This window comes from Ptiloglossa arizonensis, chromosome 9 (assembly GCF_051014685.1).
Source record: "Ptiloglossa arizonensis isolate GNS036 chromosome 9, iyPtiAriz1_principal, whole genome shotgun sequence".
NCBI lineage: Eukaryota > Metazoa > Arthropoda > Insecta > Hymenoptera > Colletidae > Ptiloglossa > Ptiloglossa arizonensis.
The window spans coordinates 21673944-21697277 of NC_135056.1; the positions used below are offsets into that span (position 1 = coordinate 21673944).

The following is a 23334-nucleotide window of genomic DNA, read 5'->3' on the forward strand; positions in this document are numbered from 1 at the left end:
CTCTCGTCGCTGCCTCGGGAAACGGGCTACCCTTTCGAAAGGAGACCGCGCGACCGGAATAGGAAAGCCGTGGTTTTCAGCGACCGGTAACCGCTTCGCGAAACCTTCCTCGAACGCTCGGATAATTTCGTCCGCTCTGGCCGCCCGATCCTCCAAACGGAGCGTCTAAACGCGACGTGGTCTCGGCGAAGCGAACAACGAAACGACGCGTACCGCCGCGAGGTCGATGGAAAGCGTCTCGGTGCGTTAACGGTCGCTGGACGTCGCCTACCGAAGAAAAGCGGATCGATGATGGCAAAACGACGATTGTGCGAAAGGTCGAGCACGGATGGTAGACGACGGAGGTACGTTGCGCAACTAGGGCTCGTAATTGGATCGGTTACCTCCGTAATTGCGCGATTCTCGAGGTTCGAAGGAGTTTTCGGCAGAAACCGAGTAAACTTTTCGTTTTTTTTCCGCGCTCGGTCGTTATCAACGACCAGAAGCCGTCGAACGCGGCGGAGCGTTCTCGTCGGCGGCGCTCGGCTTCCGCGTGACCGTGCGAAAAAATTCCAAACAACTGCGTCGAACCGAACGGAATGACATTTAAACGCGATCGAGTTCCCGGGAATCCGGCGTCCACGGGCGTCATAGTAGGCCTGCCAGAAAACGAATCATATTTCACGGTTCCGACGGAGGGAACGCGACGGGTCCATCGGACCGCGTGGAAGGAGAGACGCAGATGTCCGTGAAAAGGTAACGAAGAAAGCGACAGTTTTGATAATCGGTGTGCGCGTTCCGTATAATGCCGACAAGAGGCGTAGCCGCCATCGGATGCAGAAGATACGACACGACACGGCACGATACGACGCTTCTGCTTCGAGTCCGGGACTCGTCCTCGCCGATCCGTTCTTATCCGGCCACGGATCTAACTTCTATCCGCGCTCCTCCGCGTTGCTGTTTTCGAGCAAACGGTTACTCGTCCCGCGAAACTTTCGCGCCCGTCCACCGAACTAACGAGGAGAACGAGGAGAACGTGGGACGAACCTTTTGAAATTTCTTCAACGACGAGAGTTGGAAAAGTTGTCCGCGAGGGCGCGATTTCGCGTCGGTCGTTCCGAAAGGCTCGGAGGATCGCGACCGGGTCCGGAGTAAATCTCGATCCGCGGTATTCTCGGTAGGAATCGCGCCACGAATGCTCGCATGCACGATGACGGGATCGTCTCGGCTCGAAAGAAGAAGAAAAGGCACCGACGAAGCCGCTACTTCTCTTCTCGCTCTCCTCCTCTCCCCTGGCGGTCGGTGCTCGGCCCATCAGCCTTCAGCGTTCGCGTTCGCGTTTGCGTTCGCGTTCGCGTTCGCGTTCGCTCCGTGCTTGCGTGCCAGTCAGCATTGGCAAGTAATTTCTTGCACGCAATTGCCCGCTACTGGAATTGCCTGGTAGGCGACCTCAGTCCGTCAGTCATTTACTTTTTAAATCGAGCCAGCCTGCCTGCCTACCTACCTACCTACCTATACCTCTGCCGGAGCGAGCGGCCGAGTGGCTGACTGGCTGGCTGCCTGGCTGACGAACCGCCGGATCGACTCGGCCCTGTGCACGCGTCTTCGAGCCCGCACCGCTTCGCGTCGTTCCCGCACGATTTCCCAAACGTACCGCCACGATTACGCGATTACGCGATTACGCGACAAGCGTTCTCGGCCGCGACTCGCACCGAAAATCGTTCTCGAGGGACCTCGAGCGGGGCCCGAGGCCGCTTCGAAAGGGCACTCCGCTCCGCTCGAAACCTCGTTTCTCGCTACGATCGCTCGTGAACGTCCCGCCGCGAGCGGGGACGATACTCGAGTCGCGCGCGCGGCCACGCGTTAACCGGCCACGTAACTCGCTCACCGTGAAAACAACGAACCTTTGGGAACATTTATTCGAGAGGCTCTCGATCGATCGCGTGGACCTCGTATTTTTTACCTCGATGTAAAACCCCCTACCCTACCCTACCCATACCCTCCTCCTCCTCTACCGTTTTGTACCTCGTCTTTCGTCGCTCGCAGAAACCCGACAAGCGCAGGCCCAAATCGTTCGAACGCTCTCGAAACGAAAAAACCGACTCGACTTTTTTCCTACCGCCAAGGTGCAACGTACCCCACCCCTTTAACGAGCGAAAACGTTTCTCTCGCTGCGATTACCGCGGAGAAAAACGAGCCCGGGCGTTGCTTGCAGGTTTTATTCGAAACTATGAAAGAAGGAAGAATTATCGTTCCGAATCGAACGTACCAATGACGAATAATTGTACGTTCGGCGTCGGTTGCGTTTACATTCGTGCACGACAAGCCGACTTCTTGTCCAGGAAGAGGGAAGCGACGAGCAAAACGACCGTATCTTAATCGTCTCTTGTTATTGGCTTTCTAGACCGAGCGTGTCCGGCTCGTGGGAATCTTCTATCGCGCGCGGAAAAGAGGAAATCGAGCGAAAATTCTCCGATCCTTCGCGAAACCGAGGGAAAACCGAGCCGTCTCTCTCCCAACGTGCTCTTACTCGGGAGCTCGCTCGAAAGCTTCGTCGAAAACTCTCGAATCGATCGACGTCTCTGCGTTTACCGAACCTGCCGATCGTTGACGCACTCCGTGCCTTTTTTTACGTATCCTTTACGCGCAATTATCCGAGTGGAATAAAAACTGGTGAAAAACATCTTGTTCTTTGAATCGAATACCCGTTCTCGTTCCCTCCCCGATCGGACGCGACGGAAAATTAACAACGATTCGACCGCGAAACGAAAAAACCGCAACGACTCGACGTAAGAGCGAAACAACCTGGCTTACGGTGATACGCGTTTCGGTTCACCGGAACGCTTCGCGGAATATCGCGAGTTTCGAAGACACCGGTACGTGCGCGTATATTTCGATATTCCGCGTTTCTCGCAGCCGCGTTCAACGCGATCCTGTTTTGACTTGGAAATCTTTACGGTAAACGTAATTCTTCCCATTTAAAATACATGAATTATTAATCGAAATACGTTGTTTTCCTCGGGTGCGCCGCGCCGCGCCGCGCCGCGCCGCGCCGCGCCGTGCGCAACGAGATGCAAAACAAAATTAAATAGTATGCGCGTGCATGATTAGTTGCAATTAAATCGTAGTCGCGAGGGGTTAAGATCGAGAGCCCGGCAGTGCCGCGAGAATCGGAAAACGTCTCTCTGGTATCGCGCGGACGAACATCCGCTCGAGGGATCGTTGTTGGAAGTTTGTTACGCGATTCGGGGTCTAGTAAATCGATCATGACCCGTGCCAGAAACTCGGCTCGTGCAAACCGAATCGCGGATAAAATCCGAGCGCGCGGCAACGCGTACGTATGAGAAATCGACTGTACGCGATCCGCTGCCGTACCATCCTGAACCCCCGGGGAAAACTCAACCCTTCGCTGAATACGAGATAGGCGTAACGAACGCTCGAGATCTCTTCTCGCGATAACGGGAAATGCTTTATTTTTCTTCCCTCGCTCGTACCATCGCTGGTTGACCCGATTTCTGTCGCGCGGATTCGATTTTTCCTGCGAGAATCTTGCCACCGATACGGCCCGATCTCGATCCTCGAACGAACGACACCGCGACACGGTCCCGAGATCGAAACTTTCGTCGTACGAAAATTCTAGAAAAGTCGATCGACGTATTCCTCTTCTTTTTCGCGATCTCGAGCTCGAACCGCGACACAGCGAGACCACCGGGAAACCTCGAGTTCCGTCGATTCGAAAAATATTTCGAGGTTCGATCGTATCGAAGAGGGTCCCCTCGTGCGACCGGAACGTCTTCGAGCATCGAAGTTTTGCGGAACGGGTACGAGGACCGAATTGGGCCTAACGCGTACGCGCGGGATGCGGCGCACCGTGGACATCGGATCGGCCATTTTTACAAGAATCGTCTTCGAGGATCGAAGTTTTGGTGTCGTCCGACCAAGTTCCAAGGTAATTTTACATCGTTCGAGAGTGAACGGCCCGAAGTCGAGGCATCGATTCGTGGTACGCAAATTCGTGAGCACGTGAACGAAAACATCTCTGGGACGAAACCCTGCATACGCAAACGAGGAGTACGCGTTTCGAAACGGAGAAATCGCGACGCGTTGCACGGGTTAATTAATCGCGAGCCGGGAACGAGGTGCTCGCGAGAAGAGGGTAAAAATCGTCGCGAAACGACTCGGTGTTCGCCGTTCGAGACGCGATAAGGGGAAAAATGTTCTAACGCGACACACTCACCGAACGACGAATCATTTGTCACGGTCTAATGTCTCCGCGAGCTGAACGCTTATCGCGTGACACAACGCCGCGACCATTTCGTTGCTTTCGCGATGATCGCGGGATGGCGCCACGAACTCTCGATGATTTCGCCTTCGAAGAAAACGACGCACGTTTCATCGTCAAATTTCCCTCGACGGAAACCGAGCCGTTATTTCGACCGATTACCGTGACGCGGTAGCACGCCGAGAGGACCACTCGAATACCGAGGATCGAAATCGAAAGACCGGAGCAAAATACGATATTCTCCTATACGCGACCGAGTCGTCGATTTTACCATGAACCAATTATTGACTTTCGATCGTTACTCGCGATACAAGATACGAGACGACCCGTATCGTGCGCGAATTAAACGCGCGTTCTTCTTCGCGTACGAATCCTGAATCGTCGTTGTCCGGTAAAATATCGTTGTCGATGAAAAAAAGAATAGACTAGAAACGAGATCGCAGGGCTCGTACGGACGAATAAAGGATCCATCGTGACAGAAACGTTCCCTGGTCGAGACCCAAGCTTTTTGTCCACAAACGCTTCACCGAGTTCTTTCGTTGCCAGACTTCCGACTGGGAATAATTTAGAATATATTTCCGTAATTACTCGCATCCGGTACGTGTACGAGCTGGCCCGCTCGAAGACGTTGACGAATCGACGCAGAGTCGAAACGTCCGCGCTCCAGGGATTATCGACGATCTCGTCGATGGAACGAAAATCGTTCCGCACCGTTGCGGCAAAATACCGTGTCTCGAAAGGTTCGAGTACGCGAGGTCGACGAGGTGTACGAGCGAAACTCGTCGTCGATGGAGCGACCGACGTATAGAACGACGCTCGTTGCTCGGATGATTGTTCGTTGAAAAATTCCTCGAGTTCTCTCGTATCTCCGCGAAGATTTCGAAGAATCGAAACCGTGCGCGATACGGTGCGAGCAGACGGAGAAAGTTTGCTCGAAGAAAGACGCGAAAAGTCAACGCGATGAAACGCGTCACCGAGTCTGCAACCGCGAACGTCATCGGTGCTTATCGTCTTCGAGGAACGTTCAATTTCTTTTTTTCTCTCCGGGCACGTAGCTGCTAATTTCTCGTTCCGCGTTAGACTTTGCGCGAGCACGTCGATCGTAAACTCGATCGACCCTGAGCGCCGATCGTTGAATTTCTTTAACGGCGACGATTTTCGTAAACAAAAGAGAAACGATAACAAGCGCGTTACGCTCAGCGAACAGGGCAGTACGCTCGCTACGCGATGCGCGCGGAAACTTTGAGAAATCGATACGACGCGAGACGAACTTTACGAGTTCGCTACTTGTTTATTTATAGGCTCGGTTAAATATATATGCGTGTAAGTAGATTTCGAAGAGAACCGGCCGTAAAGAGATTATAGCCGGTAACGCGTATTCGGGGTTATAATTTTCGAGCCGGAAGTATCCAGATGCGTCTCTCGTACGAAAATTTATTCGGACGAGAGCCTTCGAACGACCAATGGAACCTCGGGAACGAAACGATCCTTGCACGTGGATATTTACCGTCGTTTTTTACCTCTCTTCTTTCTAAATTGAAAACAAAGTCGAAAGAGAAGGAATTCCTCGCGAGCTCGAGCACCGTTCTTTCCGTCGTCGGGAGAAACGAGCAACGAAACTATATTTTTCGAAACTTTCGCGAACATTGCAAAGGGCGTATCGCCGCGGAAGGGACGCACCTTGCACGAACGACGATAAAAACGATCGAACCCTCGAGTGTAAATACAACGAGTCGTCGACAGTGTTTAAAAGCGTTCGGTTACCGTACTCTGGTACAGTTTCCGTCAATTTGTGCAAACAGAGCGGTCGAGTCCATTGGTTTGCTTTAGATAAGGATACCGTGCGCACTGTTTCGCGAAAGAACGTGGTACGCGATCGAAGGAGCACGGTTCGTTCGAAGAAGAAATCGCGAGGCAAGAACGATCGGTGTTTCCGAGGTTCGATTATCGCGACGGAGACGATAAACGGGGACGAAACGTTGTTAGCGCGCGTTCGTTTAATTTCGTGCGATCGAGGGAACGTTCGGGCCGTTGGATGGTGTAGCGCGAAGTGTCAGCCGAGGTTATCGGGAAACGATGGAAACGAAACGACAACGTACGATTGACCTTCAGTAACGGAGCGAGATCCCTCGGTGCGAGACGAGCGTTCTCGAACGTGGACGTTTTGCGCTCGGTTCGGTCCGCGAGCGATCGTAAGCGTTTTCGAGCAAGAATGCGCTACGTTGACGCTGTCCTCGCGTTTGCGGTGTTCCTCGTGTTCCTGGACGCGAGTCTGTCCCCCGGGAATGCGTTCGGTGAAACGTTGACGGACGCGAAACTCGAGCGCGCGAACGGCTCGCGAGACAAGGTGACCACTGGTTGGATAATAGCACTTCCGTACCGAAAGAGAACCTCTCTCTGCCCGGACGGAGAACGCAAGGACCGACGTGGCAACTGCAGAAAGACTTTTTGAAGGTTCGCGCGGAAGGAGGCACGTACGCGTGCACGCATTCATCTACGTCGCGATACGCATCTATCGAGTCCCCGCGACGCGTCGCGATAACGGTTTTTATCGCCGGAGGTGGTTGCGCCACCGTGATAAGATTACGATTTTCGACGGGCGGTCGACGCGACGACACCGATACGGCTCCCAATCGGCGCTGTTTCAGCTTCCTCGTGCACCGTGTCGGGATCGCGTCCAAGTTTCCGCGCGGAAACGTTGCACGCGTACGAGGATTCGCGAACAGAGGTTGTTTCGCGTTCGCGAGAAATCGGAGAAATTCCTCGTCCGATAAGCGGCTCGCGTTCGGTGTACGCGCGTCGCGGTCCGGTCCGGTTCGGTCCGGTCCGGTCCGTTCGTGTCCCTGTCACATCGACGCCGTGACAACCGGTGAACAGTAACCGAGCACACTCCGTAACCTCGATTGGCAGCGGGAAATTTGCCACGGGTAAGATTCCCGCGTGACTAATCGTTCGACTCGCGTACGAGAAGACACCGAGATTTCTGGAAAGAGCGATTATTCGTCGTCGAGCCGCGGGCAACATGAGACTACCGTGGATCGCTGGATTGACGGTGGCGTTTGTTTTGCTTCTCTCTTCGCGCACGAGTGTCGCTAATTCGACACCGCCGGAGGAATTGAAGCGGTTCGTGCCCTTCGTCGCGAACAAGGTCGAAGCTAGTTCCTTCATCAATGTCCCGATCAACTGTCCATCGCACCAGATCAAAATCGGACCACGCTGCAGGACTACCTTCTGAGTGAGTCGTTTCTTTCGATACGTTCGTACACTTTCCTTGCGAAACCGTTTCCTTGAACACCGCGGTGCTACGGTCACTTTTCCAACCGTTGATCGATCGCGATGTTCCTCCGATCGGTGAACATCATCGTCGTAGAACGCGTAACTTTGGCGTACAGAGTTCGATAGAATTTCAGCTCTCTCCGCGACTTCGATACGAAGGACGGTTCAGATACTCGCGAAAAAATTGTACGATAAACGACCCTCGATAGCTCTAATCGCCGTTCAACGTTACGACGCACTAATCCGCGTTGTCCATTAACGTTTCCATTCCAGAAGAGATACGCTCCAATCGACCGTTTCCATCGTCGTTCGATCATCGTTGAACGTATTTGCGACCAGCACTGACAAAGGATTCTTAAACCGATCGAGCACCCTCGCGAACTCTCCAAGATTCGAGTTCCAAAGGGCGAAGCCGGTAAAGAAGATCCTCGAATCGTTTATCCAACGAGCGCTACGAAAACGGTATCGAGAAGGCGACAGCGTCGAGCAACGCGAGGTTATCGATAGGAGAAAACTGCTTTATCGCGTGTTCGTAACTCAATAAAAATTTTAACCGATCGGCCAAGTGTACGCCTTTACGATTTATTTTCGACGAATCGCGCTCCCGTTCTCTGGAGAAGTTCAAACACTCGCGCGTAATATTATCGACGGTGAAACCCGTTGGGATTTCATGGTAAGTGAGCTACCGCGAGAAATACCGATCTCGCGAGTATCGGTGGTTCGGAGCGACTTTGAAGTCCGAGAACGGTGACTCGGGGAATTACGTACCCTCGATTGGAGTACCAAAGTCGGTAAAGGTCGTAAACGTAGAAAATTCGCCCCGTATATCGAATACATCGATCTTGGAAAATATAAAAAGCTACCTGCGTACAGCATCGTAGATTACCAAAGTTTTCAATATCGCACTATTATATTTATTTTTATATCCAAAGAAACTGTTCCAAGTTCAAATACAAGTAAAATACAAGATTGAAATAAATTCGATCTTTTTCAGCTATTGATCGTTTTATCGAGAGAGTCGGTCCGTAATTAGCGTGCAACGACTTTATCGTATCTCGAAAAGCATTTGACGTAATTAGAAACCACATTGTGCGTAATCAGGATACGAACTGTAACCGCAAATTAGTGCGAACAAGGCGGAACGGGGATGGGAAATAGCCCTCAAAGGAGACTATGTATATCACTCGTGTTCTCTTTGCAGCGTGCCTCAGTCGCTAATTTCCACCTTGACGCGATCGATCTGCTTCGTACGAAATTAAAATAATTGAATCAAAAGTGACGAAAACCTACAAAAATTGTTCAAGTTTTCTATCCGCGCGATGGCACCGCTGCGTTTCATTTTCCTCGCTTTGCTCCTGATGGCTTTGATCGTCGGACAGGAATCCAAACCACTGACGTTCCCACGAAGAAACGAGAAACGTTGTCCACCGGGATATAAATGGGTTCGTAACTTGGGATGCAGGAGAGTCCTATCGATGAGATCGCAATTTATGGTAAATCGACGAAATTTATAAAAAAAACCGTATTTAAATTGCTCGTAACGCGCACAATACGCATTTCGTTGCAGTAAACCTCGGAGACGAGCTTCTGCGAGGTATAACGCGCCGATCGTGGATATCTTTACCCAATATCCGATATCACGAAACTCGTATTTAATGCACGGTTTACTATTTTGTAATTGTAAATGTCTGCGACACGATGCGTGGAAAATAAATGACAGTTGAAGAAATAATTCCTACGTCTCGTTTTTTACGTTATCATCGATTTCTTATCGAGAAGTAAAATTATACCGACGATTAATTTTAATCTTCGCAATGACGTAATTCGCGTAGATTCGTATTCGAATAAACCGCGGGATCGATTTCACGGCGCAAAGACGAATATCGACCTATCGAGAGTTTTCTTAAGTTGCATCCAAAATGGCTGCCTACGGGGCTCGAACGGAGAAGAAGAAAATGTGTTTTTCCTTAATGAAAAGAATAATTAAACGTCGCGAAACAGTTACTCGACGTTGCGACAACTACTCAACAGGGGGATCGATGAAACCGATTTATAATATCGTTAGGAAAGTACGTCGAAGGGTAACATAACCTACTATTGTGTACTTTAAATATTTTACGTTGGACGTTTAAAGTAAATGCTACTGTAATTAGTTTGCCATTGAAATCTAATTGGAGACGGTGTTTGTCTCAACGATGCGGATCACAATCGATGCTCTTCGAAGCGGACAATGTTCCCTTCGTTGAGTCTAACTCTAAGATAATGTCCAGCGTCGACTTCAGGTAATAAATTTTCTTTAAACGTTTCTTCGAATCGTTGCTGAGAAGTAATACGCGTTTGTATGTTCCAGAATACGATAGAAATATTTGGCGACCAGTGTGCTTCTTAACGTAACGGTACGTAGAGACCTTGCTGCTCGTTCTGAATGTCTGGCATTCCCAAGCGTACGATTCTTGAACTGCTTTCCTATTGGAAAGGTCGTTTGGTACTTTCTTAACGAGATAATTAAAACGCTATTAAATTTTGCATCTTGCGCATCGAGTATGTGGTTTTGGTAAAAATTAGAGTAATTGAATTAACGTTCGGAATCAAAATTAAATTAAAATACCAACAAACGTTTGCTCGAGTTTCAGCCAAGACGATCGAGGAGCTTCCCACAATCGTTCGGAAGAACGGTAAGACGTAATTTGGCCCCGAGAAGAATCGTCCGTGTATCAGGAAAATCGCTATTATTTTTCATAACCGGTCCGACGCTATTGAATCACGATCGATAATAAACCGAGAGCGCCATACAAAGTCGTTCTTCGTCTATATCCCGAATACTTTCACTATCGGTATTGCACAAGCCCTACGATCGAACTCGCGTTCGAGCGCGATATCGGCGCGGCGAACTTTCCTCGTGAACCGCCTCCTCGAGACCTCGCGTTACGGAGAGCGATCCGAGACTGTACGGATTCGTACATGGAAATTGGTACACCCACGTCCCTCGTCGGGCCAGCATTCCCGTATAAAAAATCCAATAGCGTACGCGTCCACGCACAGAACGATCGAGCGAACTCGCCGTATCGTAACTATCGAGAGTGTTGCGCAAAGTTCGCTATCACCGTCGTAACGTGCCGCGGTGAAAAAATTCGGAACGCGCACGGTAGATAACGCTGCGTACATTAATGCTCGCGGTGCCGATAAGGACGAAATAGTCATCGTGTAAAAAGAAATCGGAAAAAGAAGACCGCGCGACAGTGGCAAACGGCGAAGCGGCGATGCATTGCGATTCGTACGCGAGCCAGTGTTGCCCGTGTCCCGGTGTGCGCGCGCGTGTGTGCGACCAGAAATACGCGTCGAGACGTATTCGCTTCGGCAGTCGATCGCGACGCGAGCGGAGGAATCTGCTCAGGTGTGCGTTCTCGCGTTTTCCTCGTTAAACGCGAAGTGCAATGCGAGCAGCGAGATCGCCGAGAGTCTCGTAAACGCGTCGAGGATTCTTCGTTTGTTGATCAGAAATCGTGCTCGGTATCGGTTATTCTTTTCTTTTCTTTTCTTTTCTTTTCTTTTCTTTTCTTTTCTTTTCTTTTCTTTTCTATGCATCGACTTTCTCACGCGAACATGTTCCACACTAGTCGGAAACTGTTGGTTCTCGCGATCTTCATGTTGATAATGGTTATTGGATTCCTGGTGGCTCAAAGTGACACGCGGTTCCGCAACGACACCGACAGCATCGTGTTTCCCGATCAGATCGAACCCTGGAATGGAAAACCGACTCGCCGGGCCAACTGGCACGACGGTAGCAACAAAGTGGAGGTAAATCGATGATCGCGTACCACGCGACGCGATTTCGAACACGATCTTTCGAGATTCTAACGAAACATTTCCGTTCTCTCGAGAGCCTCGCTCCCACGTTTCCCCGCGCGGTAAATAGCGCGATTATGTTGTCCGGCGTACGACGATCGTAAAGACCGTGCACAATGAACGTCGAAGAACGCGTCGTACCGCACGAATTACATTATCGTCGCGAGCTGTTTCTTTTTTTTCTTTTTTTTTCTTCTTTTTTCTTTTCGATCGTTCACCGTTTCGTAACGCCCGTCCGCACCCGTTGGTTTGCGAATTTATCGGTACATCGTCGAGGACGTGACGCGAAAATCCTGCACAATTACGTGTCGCGAGAAAAGGCAGCGTGCTGTATCGTCGATTCCGACGAATTACGTCGAAACTAGTCATCCGTGTCGGTTCGGTTACCGCGGTGACTTTTTTTCTCCCCGATATCCTCTCTACGAGGGAAAGGTGAGGTCCGCTGGTTAATTATCGTTCGATGCTTCGACCGAGCGAGTTTCTCTTTTTCGTCGCGTTTAAAAATTCCGTTAGCTTCGCGGTCCGTTTCCGTTTCGGTTAATCCATTTTCGAACTCACGATCGTCGAAAAAGAGGCACCGATCTCTGTCGCGGACGACAGATACTTGGCGTTGCGACATCCTCGTCAACGAGGGAATATTTGTTTTCCCGTAAGAGACCTGGATGACGTCGAAGGCCGAACAACGCTAATGTCAAGGAGACTCGGGATCGAGGTGGAAACCTCGATTGTGCCCGATACGATTAGAACGCTCGTCACGGTGTCCGCGATTCGATGTATAGCCAATTGATTACACGTAGTTTGACGTTCGCGCGAATACTTTGAGGATTACCTTGCGATCGTCGATTCGTTTTATCGACGCCGTCGTATCGTGGTTTCGCCGGAAACCGTTAATTGGACGACGGGAGAAGATTAGCTTCGAGGTAGAGAGTATTTGTACAATTATTACGCGTATGCGATTTATCGCCAATGTACGAACACCGGTTGGATATTTTATCGGGACGATTTCGACCGAGAAATTCAATCGTCGTCCAAAATATCGAGTCCTTCGAAAAGAAACTGGGAAATTTTCGGTGTACGTAATCGGACGCGTTCAGTCGGAGAGATTGAGAATTATCGGGTTGTTTGGAAAGTAATTTCGTTTTCCAAAACGGAGAATGTATAATTTAACGAAATGTTTGAACACTTTAAAAAAATCCTGTTTCATTTCCATAAAAAAAAAAAAAATGAAATGACTTTCCGAACAAAACACTATCCTCTCGAGCAGTCACTGTCCGTTACCGTTTCTACGTCGCCTGCCTACTCTCTATTAGCACGCTTTCGTTAAAGTACGCGTGTACCAAAGGATACTCTCGCGAATGAACGCATTGTCGCGCAGCAGTTGTGCAAACGCCGACAATCGTCATCGATGATTCTTCTTATCCGCGTTTTTTGAACAATCGATGTTAAAGAATCGATCCGTAACCGAAAGAATAGAAAGGTATCGAGGTTACGATTAATAAAACGCACGTAGAACGCAAGTGTTGCAAGGTGAAGCCGGCAAGGTCGTTGGAGACTCGATTTCGCGGAGTTTACGTTTCTTCTATCGTAATGCAATTACCGCACGGGTTTCCGGTAGATCGTGGTGCAACGGGAGGTGATTCCCTGCGAAGAAACGTAAAAAGTGAAAAACACGAAGCAGATGGTTCCGATAGGTAGCGAGACCGATTACTTTAAACGCGAAATTGGCTCGAGTGTCGCGGACGCTGCCCCAAAGAGACTCGCGCTCTTGGTACTAAATAACCGTGAATTTATTCTACCGTGTTTAAAGTTTCGATCCCTGCGAACACCAAAGTGAATGTTTACTTTGATCGTTCGACGCTCGTTATCTCTTTCGAGTAAATAATTGTTTAAGGTAGCGATGGCAAAGTCCCGTGTAAGAAACGTCTCGACGCGTAGGTACCTCTCGTGAAATGGATGCAAGGTAATTTCGCGTTCGGTGTAAGTTTTTCTCGACGACTGACCCGTTGAATAAAAATTAGCTCCACATCGTATCGTTCTTCGGACGAGGAATCGCCTACTGGTGCGCGTTACGAGGCTACTACCGATGATAATCGCCGATCGTAAAGTTCCGATCGAGCGACAAATAGCCAACGACTTCGCGGAAAGTACGATCCGGGTTAACGGGGAGCACAGCGATTACGAAAATCCCGATACGCGTAAACGGTTTACGATGCAGGGTGCACCGTTACCCGTACAAATACTTCAATGAACGTTCAGAGTTGAAAGAATCGGTATTCGCGCAAGTGGGACAACCACCCGAGACGGAACGGAACGGAACGGAACGGAACGCGGCGAATCTCGCGAACGATCGAAAGAGAAAATTTCCATCGGGTTTATCGGTAGGGGACATTAACGCAGGAACTGGTTCTTAGAAATCGCTTCTCCCGCAGTTGTTCGTTTTTCGGCGTCCCGCGCGATAGAGATTTGTGCTCGAAACCTGTTCCAAGTCGAAGGACGAATGTTCCGAGATCCGGAGAAACGGCCGTGCACGACACCGCGTGAATGCAGTCGCGCATAAAAATACATTTAACGGCGGTCTAAAAATAGGGACCGCGAAAATGCGCATTCCTTTTTGCCCGTTTCCCGGATGATTGACCCGCGATCGTTCGATCGTCCCGACCCGAGTCCCGCGTGGACCATCCCGCGCGACCGAACGCGATGATTCACGTGTCGCTTCCTCTCTACCGGGAATACCCCGATAATTAACCAAACCGGTACTCGAATATCTTTTTCTCGGCGATTCTCCGTTCGATCGAGTTTTCTTAATCGTTTCGACGTCCGTCTGGCGCGCCGGCTCTCGTTGTCCCGACACTCTAAAAACTCGGGGTATCGTTCGGTAGAGTGCACGGTACACCTGAACGGTTCTACCCACCGATCACCGTTCGATTCACCGACTCGCGATATGCATGACAAAACGTTGGAATTCTTGAGCAAACAGGCTTAAAAGTGGCTGCTGATTAACGCGGTGATCGTAGAAAAAATATTCTACGTTGAAAGACTGAATACGAAATACGAGAAACCGGCTACGGTATTGAAATATTTTTATTCCGAAGCGGAAAGAATCGAACGGTGCGAAGTTCCGCGAGGAACGGCAATTAAAATCTTTTCTCGCGATCGATATCGGCCGGCTCGATCGAAACCAGAATCAGCCGCGTTATCCGTTTATCGGTCCCGATTAGATCGGCGTCCGATCCGTGGATAACGTCCGCGATAATTGAAAAATGGATAGAATTTTTCATCGATCGTGCTTCCCGTAACGATAACGTTCCATCGTTTTTCAGATGTCGATGCAGCTAGCCAAAGAGATCGATTCCATGGATTCGATCTACGACATCCTCAAGCTGGTCCAGAACGTCCCTAAAGCGAAACTGTTTCAACCCCTTTACGGTAAGAACGTTCTCCGAGAACGTATCGACGCGCGAGATCCTTATTGCGAATCTGTTGGTAAATAATTTCCGTAACGAAAACCGGTTGACTCGTAGCGGTCTGAGAAGAAAAAAAAAATGATAAAAAATAACGACAAGTAACCAGATCTCGTAGCTCGAACTTTATTCGATCGTATCTCCGATCCAACGTTGTACAATAGCAAACGGTACGAGAACACCGGGCGAATTTCGAGCGACAACGCAGAGCCAGCTCTGTCGTCGCGAATTCTTCGTTGTTTAACGAACGAATCGTTGCAAATAAATCAACGACGAGCGTAGCAAATATTGTTCGATCGGATAAACGAATTAAACCGAGCGGTATCGCTCGGTAAATATCATTGTTTGAACGTTGCTCGATTATCGGCAAATATGAGATCGCTCGACAAGTCTTGCCTACGAACCCTAAACTGAAACGTAAAAAAAAAAGTTACATCGACGAAACGAGAAACAAATTTTTGTTCCAACGTTGCCCAAATAAACGCAAAAGGAAAAGAAAGAAAAAAAAAAAGGTAATCGCGGTTCGATCGATCAACGATATCAACGTCGAAGAAAAGGATCTGTTCTTTTTTTGCTAAATTTTCGTCCTGTCGAACTCGCGCAAAAGATTTACCCTGCACTCGTTGCTACTGTCGTATACGATCCAGTGAATCCGATAGTTGAAGACGAATTTCTTCCTCTTCCGATCGTTGCTGTCTTCCATGTTGGCGCAAGGTTTGTCGAAGACCAGCTTGTTCTCCACGTATCGAGGGGCGAGTAACGGTGTGCAAGGGTCTCTGATCGTCATCTCCGTTCCCAAGCGCGCCAAAAACCCTTTGCGATCCTCGAAGAAGTCCATTTCTTTCAAGAAACCATTGAAATCGCTCGCGTTCGGCACTAGTCTGTTACTGATCTCGTTGATCTCCTCCAAGCTGGGCAATCTGGCTTTCGGTTGACCAAAACGGACCGTAGAGTTGTTACTCTTTCGTGGCGGTTCCAAGGCCGGGTACTCGGTTGAAATGGAATACGCGACCTGCAATTTACACGGCCGCCTCCAAGTGTGAACGCCAGACGTGGCCGGGAAGTACGCGTTCCAGGTATCTGCGATCGAATCGTACATTCTCGTTATGAAATATCTAAGCTGAGATTCTTGTCGGGGTTCGCGACTCGTTCGAGTCTGATTCCAAAGAAAATCCAGCAGCTTTGGGAAAAGCTCGAAACACGTACGCGATCATTCCGAATCTTAATCGATTTATCCGACGAATACGTTTCAATTCGAAAGATCTACCGATGCTCGTTAGCTCTCGGAAGCGCGATAAAGTTTCGAAAACTAGATTGTACGTTTAGTCGAGAGGAAGTGACTTCGAGGGTAAGGAGGTAAGTATACGAATAAAGTGAACCCTTGCCTCTTTTCCAATATTTACGCGTGAATTCGATCTCTCCTTCGGCCTCCATGTACTTAACCGTGCCAGTTTCAAAGACGATAGACCCATCTCCTTGACCACGTTCTCTCTTCGTCGCTTTGTTGGTCGGTGCCATTTCCTCCTCCAATTTTATCCTATTAATGCCCTGCTCGATCTCCTCTGTGTTGCTCGGCGAGATCTCGAGCTTGAAAAGATTGCAGAGATCGCCCTCGCTTAAATCGTAGAACAACGCGTCGTCGTACATCGCGGTGATTACTTTCGGATCGATTTCGTTGTGATTGAAATCTTTCGTAACGTCGCTCGTCGAAGACAGATCCGATGATTCACGTTTTATTCGACGGTCGTTGTTATCGGCGTCGATATCGATTCGTGAGGTATCTCGAGCGTTTCGGTTCCGATACGAAACGATCGTTTCCCTGTAGAAAAATCGACGATTAAATATTTCATCGTTTCCTCGTTCGAGCAGCGATAAGAACGGAAAGAAAATTATTCCGCGAATTCGGTATTCGCGTATTCTCACCGATTGGACGGTTCCTTTGTGCAACGTATACCAACGCTGGACGCGATATTCCCAAATATGTGGCGACTGTTCATTTTGTGCGCTTCCATGAAAGCGGTTACGTTCTTCCTACCTCTTACCGTCCTGCCGAACCAATCTAGGACCACGTTCTCCGAGAGGTGGCTTTCCAAGCCGTAAGCGAGACCGTCGACCAGAGCAAAGTAGCTGTTTGCGAACGAAATAGCTTGCGTGCGATCGTCCATTGTCCACTCACCTAGAACGAAACAGCTTCGCGCTGGAAAAAGTTTTCCGACTCGCGACCAGCGAACACGATACTACGTACACCACATGGGTGGAGGAACGTGACGGGAATTCTGGAGGAAATTTAAACGAAGGAGAATCGTCCTCGAGTGGTTCGAGGAGGGATCTTGTTTCGTTCGCGTTGTTGCCATTGTATCGAAAGATGCTGCGAAACGATCTGTTTTTAGGTAGGATTGGAGACGAAGGGATCGGAGAAGGGATCGTTGGGGAAGCGATCGGAGAACAACGCTCGAACGCCGAGCGACCAGTTCCAGCCGTGTGTATACCCGAATTGCAACCGGTTCCCCTGAAACTGGATACCGATCCATCCACGATCTATTTACCCACTTGCACGCGCGTCAAGAGATGCGGAGGATGTTGCAGCCATCCGTTGTTCTCCTGCCAGCCAGTCGCATCGAAACTACGTAATTTCGAGGTAAGTAGTCGATACGTTACCAATAATTCTCATTGCTCGTATTTAATTGCGGAGTAATTAAATATTACGAACGCTCGAAGGTAACAGTGGCGTCGTTGGACGACAATGGCATGCTGAACTTCAAGAACAATCAGATCGTGCTGGTGGAAGAGCATACGAAATGCAAGTGCGACTGCAAAATTAAGGCGGAGGTAATTTGAAGACAGCCGATAATTGGGATCTTCCTCCTTAAACCGGTATAAGTCGGTTAGCGGTTTATTGCTCACGGTTCGCGAATACTTTCGCATGTGCACATGGGCTTTTCCGTCGCGAACGAATGAAATATTCGTAGATTTTGCAACTTCTCGTTTCACGATTCAAGAACGAATAATCCGATTGGGTACTTTGGAAATATATTTTCTTTCATTCGACGTTGCCTTTGCAGAATTGTACCGAGAAGCAGTCGTACGTGGAAGATGATTGCAGGTGCGAGTGCAATAACGTTGACGAGGCGTCGAAATGCGTGAACAGCAAGTTCTGGCATCCAGAACATTGCGCCTGTTTCTGCAGAGAGGAGCTCGAGTGTTCCACCGGGTTTTACTTCGACCAAAACACGTGCAGGTGTGAGCTAAAGAAACGAACAGGACCGCTACTATGGAAATAAGGAAACTCTCTTCTCTCACTGCACTCTACTTTCTCACATATCTTGTAAGCTGCACACGCGTTGCACAGGATCGTTTCCTTAATTTGCTTTCTCAATGTTCCATTTCTCCGCACGAGTCGCAAAACTAACAATCCCTTTCCTCGTCGACGCTTCTGGATCTGTTCATTAACGGACGCTAATATTCATTCACCTCCGTGCATCTTTGTTATATTTCGAAAGTCCGACATAAATTGCGAATCATCGAAGCATGCGTCGCTTTCTTCGAACATACACGGTCAGCAATGTACGTATGCACCGTTGTCGATAAAGTTCGTTCAAAATTAACCAAAATAAATTAAAGCGGACAATGGATCGGTATCGGATTAGGGTTACTTTCTTGTAATTTAACCAGAGGCAACTAGCAGCGTTGATACAGCATTTGGAAAACGTCTTTTCGTACAACTTTTAACACGCGTGTTTCAGGTGTCGACAAGTACCGTTCTCCAAGAGTTGGTTTCCACCCACAAAGGGTGCGGATTACAAATTTGGACAAACACAAAAGTCCGACAACGTACCCCCTGTAATAATTGCATTGGACGCAACGGATCCTAGGAGAAAACCCAAAGAAGATCCAGAACGCTAATAAACTTGTAGATTAAATCGGAAGGCTCCCGAGACAACTATTTTTAACGGAACACGCTTACGACTCAACCCTCCACCGTCGTGCCATTTCATTACAACACGAAACACGTAATTATAGTATTTGTGAGATAGATAGTATTAATTCGATATCGCAGAATTAAGTCGATATATTTTTACACATCGAAAGACTTTGTAATATAAGAAAATACACTTATTTAAACGATAACATTCGTATTACTTCGTACAAGATACATTAACCTATTGTACAATCTACGGGGAATGTTTCCATAAATTCCAATTCTATCGACTACACGTATCGTAATCTATTATATAGAAAAAGTATACAGTACGCGTTCCTTATCCTTACTCGTCGTTACTTCTACTCTATTCGTGTTTCCTTCAAAGTGGACGATACCTCTTGTACGGTCGAATCCGGAGGCTGCTTAATACTTTGGTAATATCGAACTACCGCTTTGTTAACCTTTAAGAGAGTTCTATACCTCTCGCTCATGGATGTAACCGAGTCAGATATTTCACCTAAAAATTCGTACAGTATTAAATAATATCTTTCACTTTTGAACAACTCATGGATTCAATACATAACCTCTCTTCCATCCGCAGCGTAATACGTTTAAAACGCCACATTCGAATCAGTAATTTTCAAAACGTACCGATGCAAAGTACTCAACAACGCGTAAAGTAGAGATGTATGTAAATATGTACAGAATAATTAAATCGACTCGTAAAAATCGTTCACTCACTAATGGAGGATGCAATATCATCGACCATAGATTCTCTTGTGATTTTCTGTCGTTTGTGCGTATGCTCCATTGGAACGAAATTACAACTTTGTCTTCTAGATTTACACGATCGCGATTGAATATCGAGAACAATCGAAACGATCAAAAGTTAAAGTTTTATTCGACGAACACCGACACCGCCAAATGGCGCGAAAAGTATCCAAATCGGCAAGTCGTAAATACGTCGAACAACAAAATTTCTAAACGTCTACGTCCAAATTTCCATTAAACGGGCGACAAATACGCGATACACGGAATTCGATTTCTCATTACAATAAAAGAAATATACGTCGAAACCCTTGACAACGATTTATAACAATATATAATTACCTGTTTCCGAAAGACGCGCGAATCCTTCCTGTCGCTTTAAGACTCAAAGGTCACGGTAATCGGCAACAAATTACATTCGACATTCAACGACTTCGCCTCGTTTACAGTTTTTAACAATTTGGCCACAAAAAGTTATCCTCGACCAGCGTTAAGAATGCGCAAAAAAATTTACCAACGACCGAGCGCTGTAAATACCACTTTTACTGCCATCTGACGATCGGCAACGAAACATTGTATCTTTCGTACGCGTTCTCTAGATGTCGCGATCTAAACGATAAACGATAAAGCTTGCGTACCGTGCACGTAAATAATTTTCAACGAAAACGTATTCCATCGTCCTGTGAAAAATTTGGTCAAATCGGTAACTAAACGTTCAATCGAATCACGCGGAGCGCATTGAACCCGAGTGCAATTATTTTCTATTCGAATCGTTTCCATCCCGAGCACCTTTGGAACGAAATCGCGTCTCGCGCGACGATCCAAAGAAATCGTTCTCGATCCCGAACGACACAAATTTCCGTATTCCGTCGAAGAACCGGGCCAAAATTGGTCCGTTCGAGTTTTCGCGGAAGCCGAAGATCAACTCGATCGAGCTTACCGAGTAAATGGTAACGCAATGGCGTAATTGGAGAGCAAAGAACCATTACTCCGCGTACAAATTGCAGGCTCGAGTTTCCTCTATTTTTACCACGTGCAACCGAACGTGACTCAAAGATAACAACGATCGTCCGATCGCGTTTCGTTAATTAATTTCGTCGCGTTCGTCGATTTTGCGTTCGGTGAATCTTCGCGAACGACCGTTCCACGATTCCCGTTGGGTCGGAATGGATAATTAAATCGGAGAAAGAATGGTGGTTCGTAGTTAATCGAGATGCTCGAGATCGCGCAAAGACCTCGGTGGCTCGCAACGGAGAAAGGTTCCTTCCGTGGGTAATGCGCGTCCGAGCAGCGCGTTCGCTCGCGTACTGGACGAAAGGAGAGAGAAACGGCCGAAGTGGACGACGGACGGAGGCGCCGTTTTTTTTTTCTTTCTTTTTTCTTTTTGCGCCACCCGTTATAATTGCCGAGGCCTCGTCACTTTTGCCGCAGTGAAGTACCTCGGTTGGTGCGTCGCCCCGCGACTCGCTCGCTCGGTCGGTCGGTCGGTCGGTCGGTCGCTCGTTCGGCGCACCGACGGGGCGGCGGCGGTGGCGGCGGTGGCGGCGGTGGTGGCGGCTGCGGCGGCGGCTACCTCAAAGCGATCGCTTCGCTCGCTCGGCGAACAAGCGGAGGAAGCAAACGAGAGGAAGATGAAAGACCGGAGACAGAGAAAACAAAGGCAACGGGCAACGGGCAACGGGGAACTTCCGAGTCGCTGCGCAAGGTACGCTCGCTCGTCACGGAATTGTCGTCGGCCGTGGCACGTGAGCGGCTGAATTTGCAAAGCGCAAACACGTGCGGAGATAAACGCGCGTTTTCCGTTACTTTTTCGACTCGACGAAATGGATCAAGGGCCGTGCACGTGGAAACGTGTCGCGAAACGACGATCGATACGATCGCGTAAATTATGCGGCACCGAGGACGCGCGTATTGACCGATCATCGAAACGAGGGAGGAGGGCTCGAAGCGACAGCGACGACGTCGACGCAAATTCCGCGCACACGCGTTCGGTCTCGCGCGCACGCCGACCACGGACATACCGACGGATAATTATACACGGCTAGCCGTTGAAGGCACCCACGGCGCGTTCGGTGCAATTTAATCGCGGTGCGCGTCGCGGCGGACCACCATTCTTTTTGTCCTCGCGTGAATGCGGCTTAATTGCATTCGGTAGCGAGGAAGAATTAAAATTCAAAGAGGAGTACAGCAGTGGGTCCCGAGAAAAAACCGGTACCTCGCCTACGTATTTTATGCCACTTTCTTGCGTGTACGCACGCGCGTATCGGTGTCTCGCTTCATCGCGCTTCTCCCGGCCTCTCCTCCTCAAGGACTCTCCTCTGGAAGGCCCGTGTAGCCGGTAAGAGGCTTCGCGATCGTAACACGGTAGCCAACACGGTGGTAGGTTTAAATCATATTAAAGCGCATCCAGCGCACCGGGAACCGTAACCCTGGATTACTGCTACAAATCGTCCCGTACGGGGAATTCCGCGCCCCGAGTAATTCGATCGGCTTTAAAGGTCCTGCTGATCACCGGGAGGACCTCTTCGCTAGTCCCGGCCACCGATTACCGCTTCGTTTCTTTTCTTTTCCACGGTGACGCGGCGACGGACGCGACCACGAGAATTCCATCGACGATCCGCTCCCTCGATACGTAAATCGCCAAAATATTCGCGACACCTCCTGGACGCTGCTCGCGCGTTGAAAAAAATTCCTTTCTTTACTCGCGCCGAATACACCGGTGATCTTGCTATCGTTGGCGCTCGGCGAATCGCGCGTATCGTTCGAATAGAGGCGTACGCGATCGGTGGCGCGATTCTTCTACGTCTATCGAGAACCGGGACCAACAACGAGAGAGACGAGGAGGTACGATAAAGCGGTCTCGTGGAAAGTTACGAAACAACGTGGGCAGCGACGGTAGAAAATGGCGTGGGTCGTGACGGTCTCGGACCAGGTGGAACGTGTTTATACAAGATACGACCCGATAAGACACCGGCGAGCCTCGCCGGGGAGCTTACCTACGGAAGACGCGAAATGACCAATGCCCGAAACCGAAACGGAAAAACGAATTCGGAGCGGTACCGAACCCGCGTCCGAACCTTCGAATCGCTTTCGAATTTCGGGGGACGATCGAGCTCGACCGTGGATCGCGACCAAGCTTGCGAGGAAACGTCTCCCGGGAATTATCAGCCAAGGTTTAAGACCCACACCCGATACATCGGTCACGATTTTATCGCGTCCCTGCACGAATAAGCCCATTGAGAACCTAGTCGTCGACGAGATCGGATGGCCGTTCGTAGAGCGCCGGTTGCGATTAGTTCCGAGCGCGATTCGATCCGTGATTCGTGACAGAAAGAATGCACGCCCGCTTCCCTTTCCCACCGACTTTCCTGTGCGCGTTCCGAATCGCGAGACGAATCACTCGTGTCCGATTTCTCGAGCATTTTCGAAATTTCTTTCTCCGAGGAGGAAACATCTTCCCACGAGTGTCGATCGGAAAGGAAAATCGTGGAAGGCTCGACGTCTCCCCCTTGTACCCGTCCCGGTGGAAAGGTTCCGGTCCAGTTTGGGATCGTTCTCCTCCATCTTCCGGTCGGTTGGTTTCTCTCGGTGTACGAGGTGACCGGTAGCTCGTTCGCGTCGCTTCTCTTTCGCCGGTCGGGGTTCTCCGGTGCAGGTTCAGCTCCCGTTGTACCGATTGAGCGTTGACCCCGCTGCGCGACGTTCGCGCGGCGCGGTTTGTCCGAAAACGAAGGGCACGCGTTTCGATCGAGCCGTGGAAAACGGTTCGTGGGAACGAAGATCGATCGAATCGAGATCCG

At 49.4% G+C, this 23334-nt stretch overlaps 4 protein-coding genes and 2 long non-coding RNA genes across 10 annotated transcripts; 4 read left to right on the forward strand and 2 right to left on the reverse strand.

Moving 5' to 3' along the window:
* The first annotated feature begins 5467 nt into the window (after window positions 1-5467).
* LOC143151576 (uncharacterized) lies at window positions 5468-6713 on the forward strand. Its single transcript, XM_076320882.1, has one exon. It carries the CDS (start codon window positions 6474-6476, stop codon window positions 6711-6713), a length of 240 nt encoding a protein of 79 aa, XP_076176997.1. The 5' UTR covers window positions 5468-6473.
* An 8-nt stretch (window positions 6714-6721) lies between these two features.
* LOC143151578 (uncharacterized) lies at window positions 6722-8097 on the forward strand. Of its 2 annotated transcripts, none has more exons than XM_076320884.1 (2): window positions 6722-7496; window positions 7811-8097. In XM_076320884.1, exon 1 carries the CDS (start codon window positions 7284-7286, stop codon window positions 7494-7496), a length of 213 nt encoding a protein of 70 aa, XP_076176999.1. In that variant the 5' UTR covers window positions 6722-7283; the 3' UTR covers window positions 7811-8097. The 2 variants fall into 2 exon arrangements, with proteins under 2 accessions (XP_076176999.1, XP_076177000.1); XM_076320885.1 differs by having other exon boundaries at window positions 7279-7496; window positions 7814-8097.
* Window positions 8071-9286, forward strand: LOC143151579 (uncharacterized). Of its 2 annotated transcripts, none has more exons than XR_012993376.1 (2): window positions 8071-8210; window positions 8739-9286. It is a non-coding gene; the product is annotated as an uncharacterized LOC143151579 (long non-coding RNA). The 2 variants fall into 2 exon arrangements; XR_012993377.1 differs by lacking the exon at window positions 8071-8210 and having other exon boundaries at window positions 8237-9030; window positions 9105-9283.
* Window positions 9287-10232: 946 nt separating this feature from the next.
* Pvf1 (PDGF- and VEGF-related factor 1) lies at window positions 10233-18972 on the forward strand. 3 transcript variants are annotated; one of them, XM_076320879.1, is made up of 7 exons: window positions 10236-11047; window positions 11155-11335; window positions 14704-14809; window positions 17235-17482; window positions 17563-17673; window positions 17907-18082; window positions 18588-18972. In XM_076320879.1, exons 2-7 carry the CDS (start codon window positions 11183-11185, stop codon window positions 18745-18747), a joined length of 954 nt encoding a protein of 317 aa, XP_076176994.1. In that variant the 5' UTR covers window positions 10236-11047; window positions 11155-11182; the 3' UTR covers window positions 18748-18972. The 3 variants fall into 3 exon arrangements, with proteins under 3 accessions (XP_076176995.1, XP_076176994.1, XP_076176992.1); XM_076320880.1 differs by having other exon boundaries at window positions 10233-11335; window positions 17907-18169; window positions 18588-18727; XM_076320877.1 differs by having other exon boundaries at window positions 10236-11335.
* LOC143151573 (uncharacterized) lies at window positions 14957-19892 on the reverse strand. The gene is made up of 5 exons (XM_076320876.1): window positions 19877-19892; window positions 16768-17020; window positions 16230-16663; window positions 15458-15924; window positions 14957-15254 (listed from the first exon to the last, which is right to left on the reverse strand). Exons 2-5 carry the CDS (start codon window positions 17007-17009, stop codon window positions 15183-15185), a joined length of 1215 nt encoding a protein of 404 aa, XP_076176991.1. The 5' UTR covers window positions 17010-17020; window positions 19877-19892; the 3' UTR covers window positions 14957-15182.
* On the reverse strand, window positions 18896-19852 carry LOC143151577 (uncharacterized). Its single transcript, XR_012993375.1, has 2 exons — window positions 19508-19852; window positions 18896-19283 (listed from the first exon to the last, which is right to left on the reverse strand). It is a non-coding gene; the product is annotated as an uncharacterized LOC143151577 (long non-coding RNA).
* Window positions 19893-23334: the final 3442 nt, after the last annotated feature.

Bases quoted from the DNA above. Each gene is read 5' to 3' on its own strand.
- LOC143151578 (XM_076320884.1), top strand. From the start codon at position 7,284: ATGAGACTACCGTGGATCGCTGGATTGACGGTGGCGTTTGTTTTGCTT.
- LOC143151576 (XM_076320882.1), top strand. From the start codon at position 6,474: ATGCGCTACGTTGACGCTGTCCTCGCGTTTGCGGTGTTCCTCGTGTTC.
- Pvf1 (XM_076320877.1), top strand. From the start codon at position 11,117: ATGCATCGACTTTCTCACGCGAACATGTTCCACACTAGTCGGAAACTG. The intron at 17,674-17,906 runs GTAATTTGAAGA...TTGCCTTTGCAG, and splicing joins ACTGCAAAATTAAGGCGGAG to AATTGTACCGAGAAGCAGTC. The intron at 18,083-18,587 runs GTGTGAGCTAAA...CGCGTGTTTCAG, and splicing joins TTCGACCAAAACACGTGCAG to GTGTCGACAAGTACCGTTCT.
- LOC143151573 (XM_076320876.1), bottom strand. From the start codon at position 17,009: ATGGACGATCGCACGCAAGCTATTTCGTTCGCAAACAGCTACTTTGCT. The intron at 16,664-16,767 runs GTGAGAATACGC...ATTTTTCTACAG, and splicing joins ACAAAGGAACCGTCCAATCG to GGAAACGATCGTTTCGTATC. The intron at 15,925-16,229 runs GCAAGGGTTCAC...ATTCGATCGCAG, and splicing joins GCGTAAATATTGGAAAAGAG to ATACCTGGAACGCGTACTTC.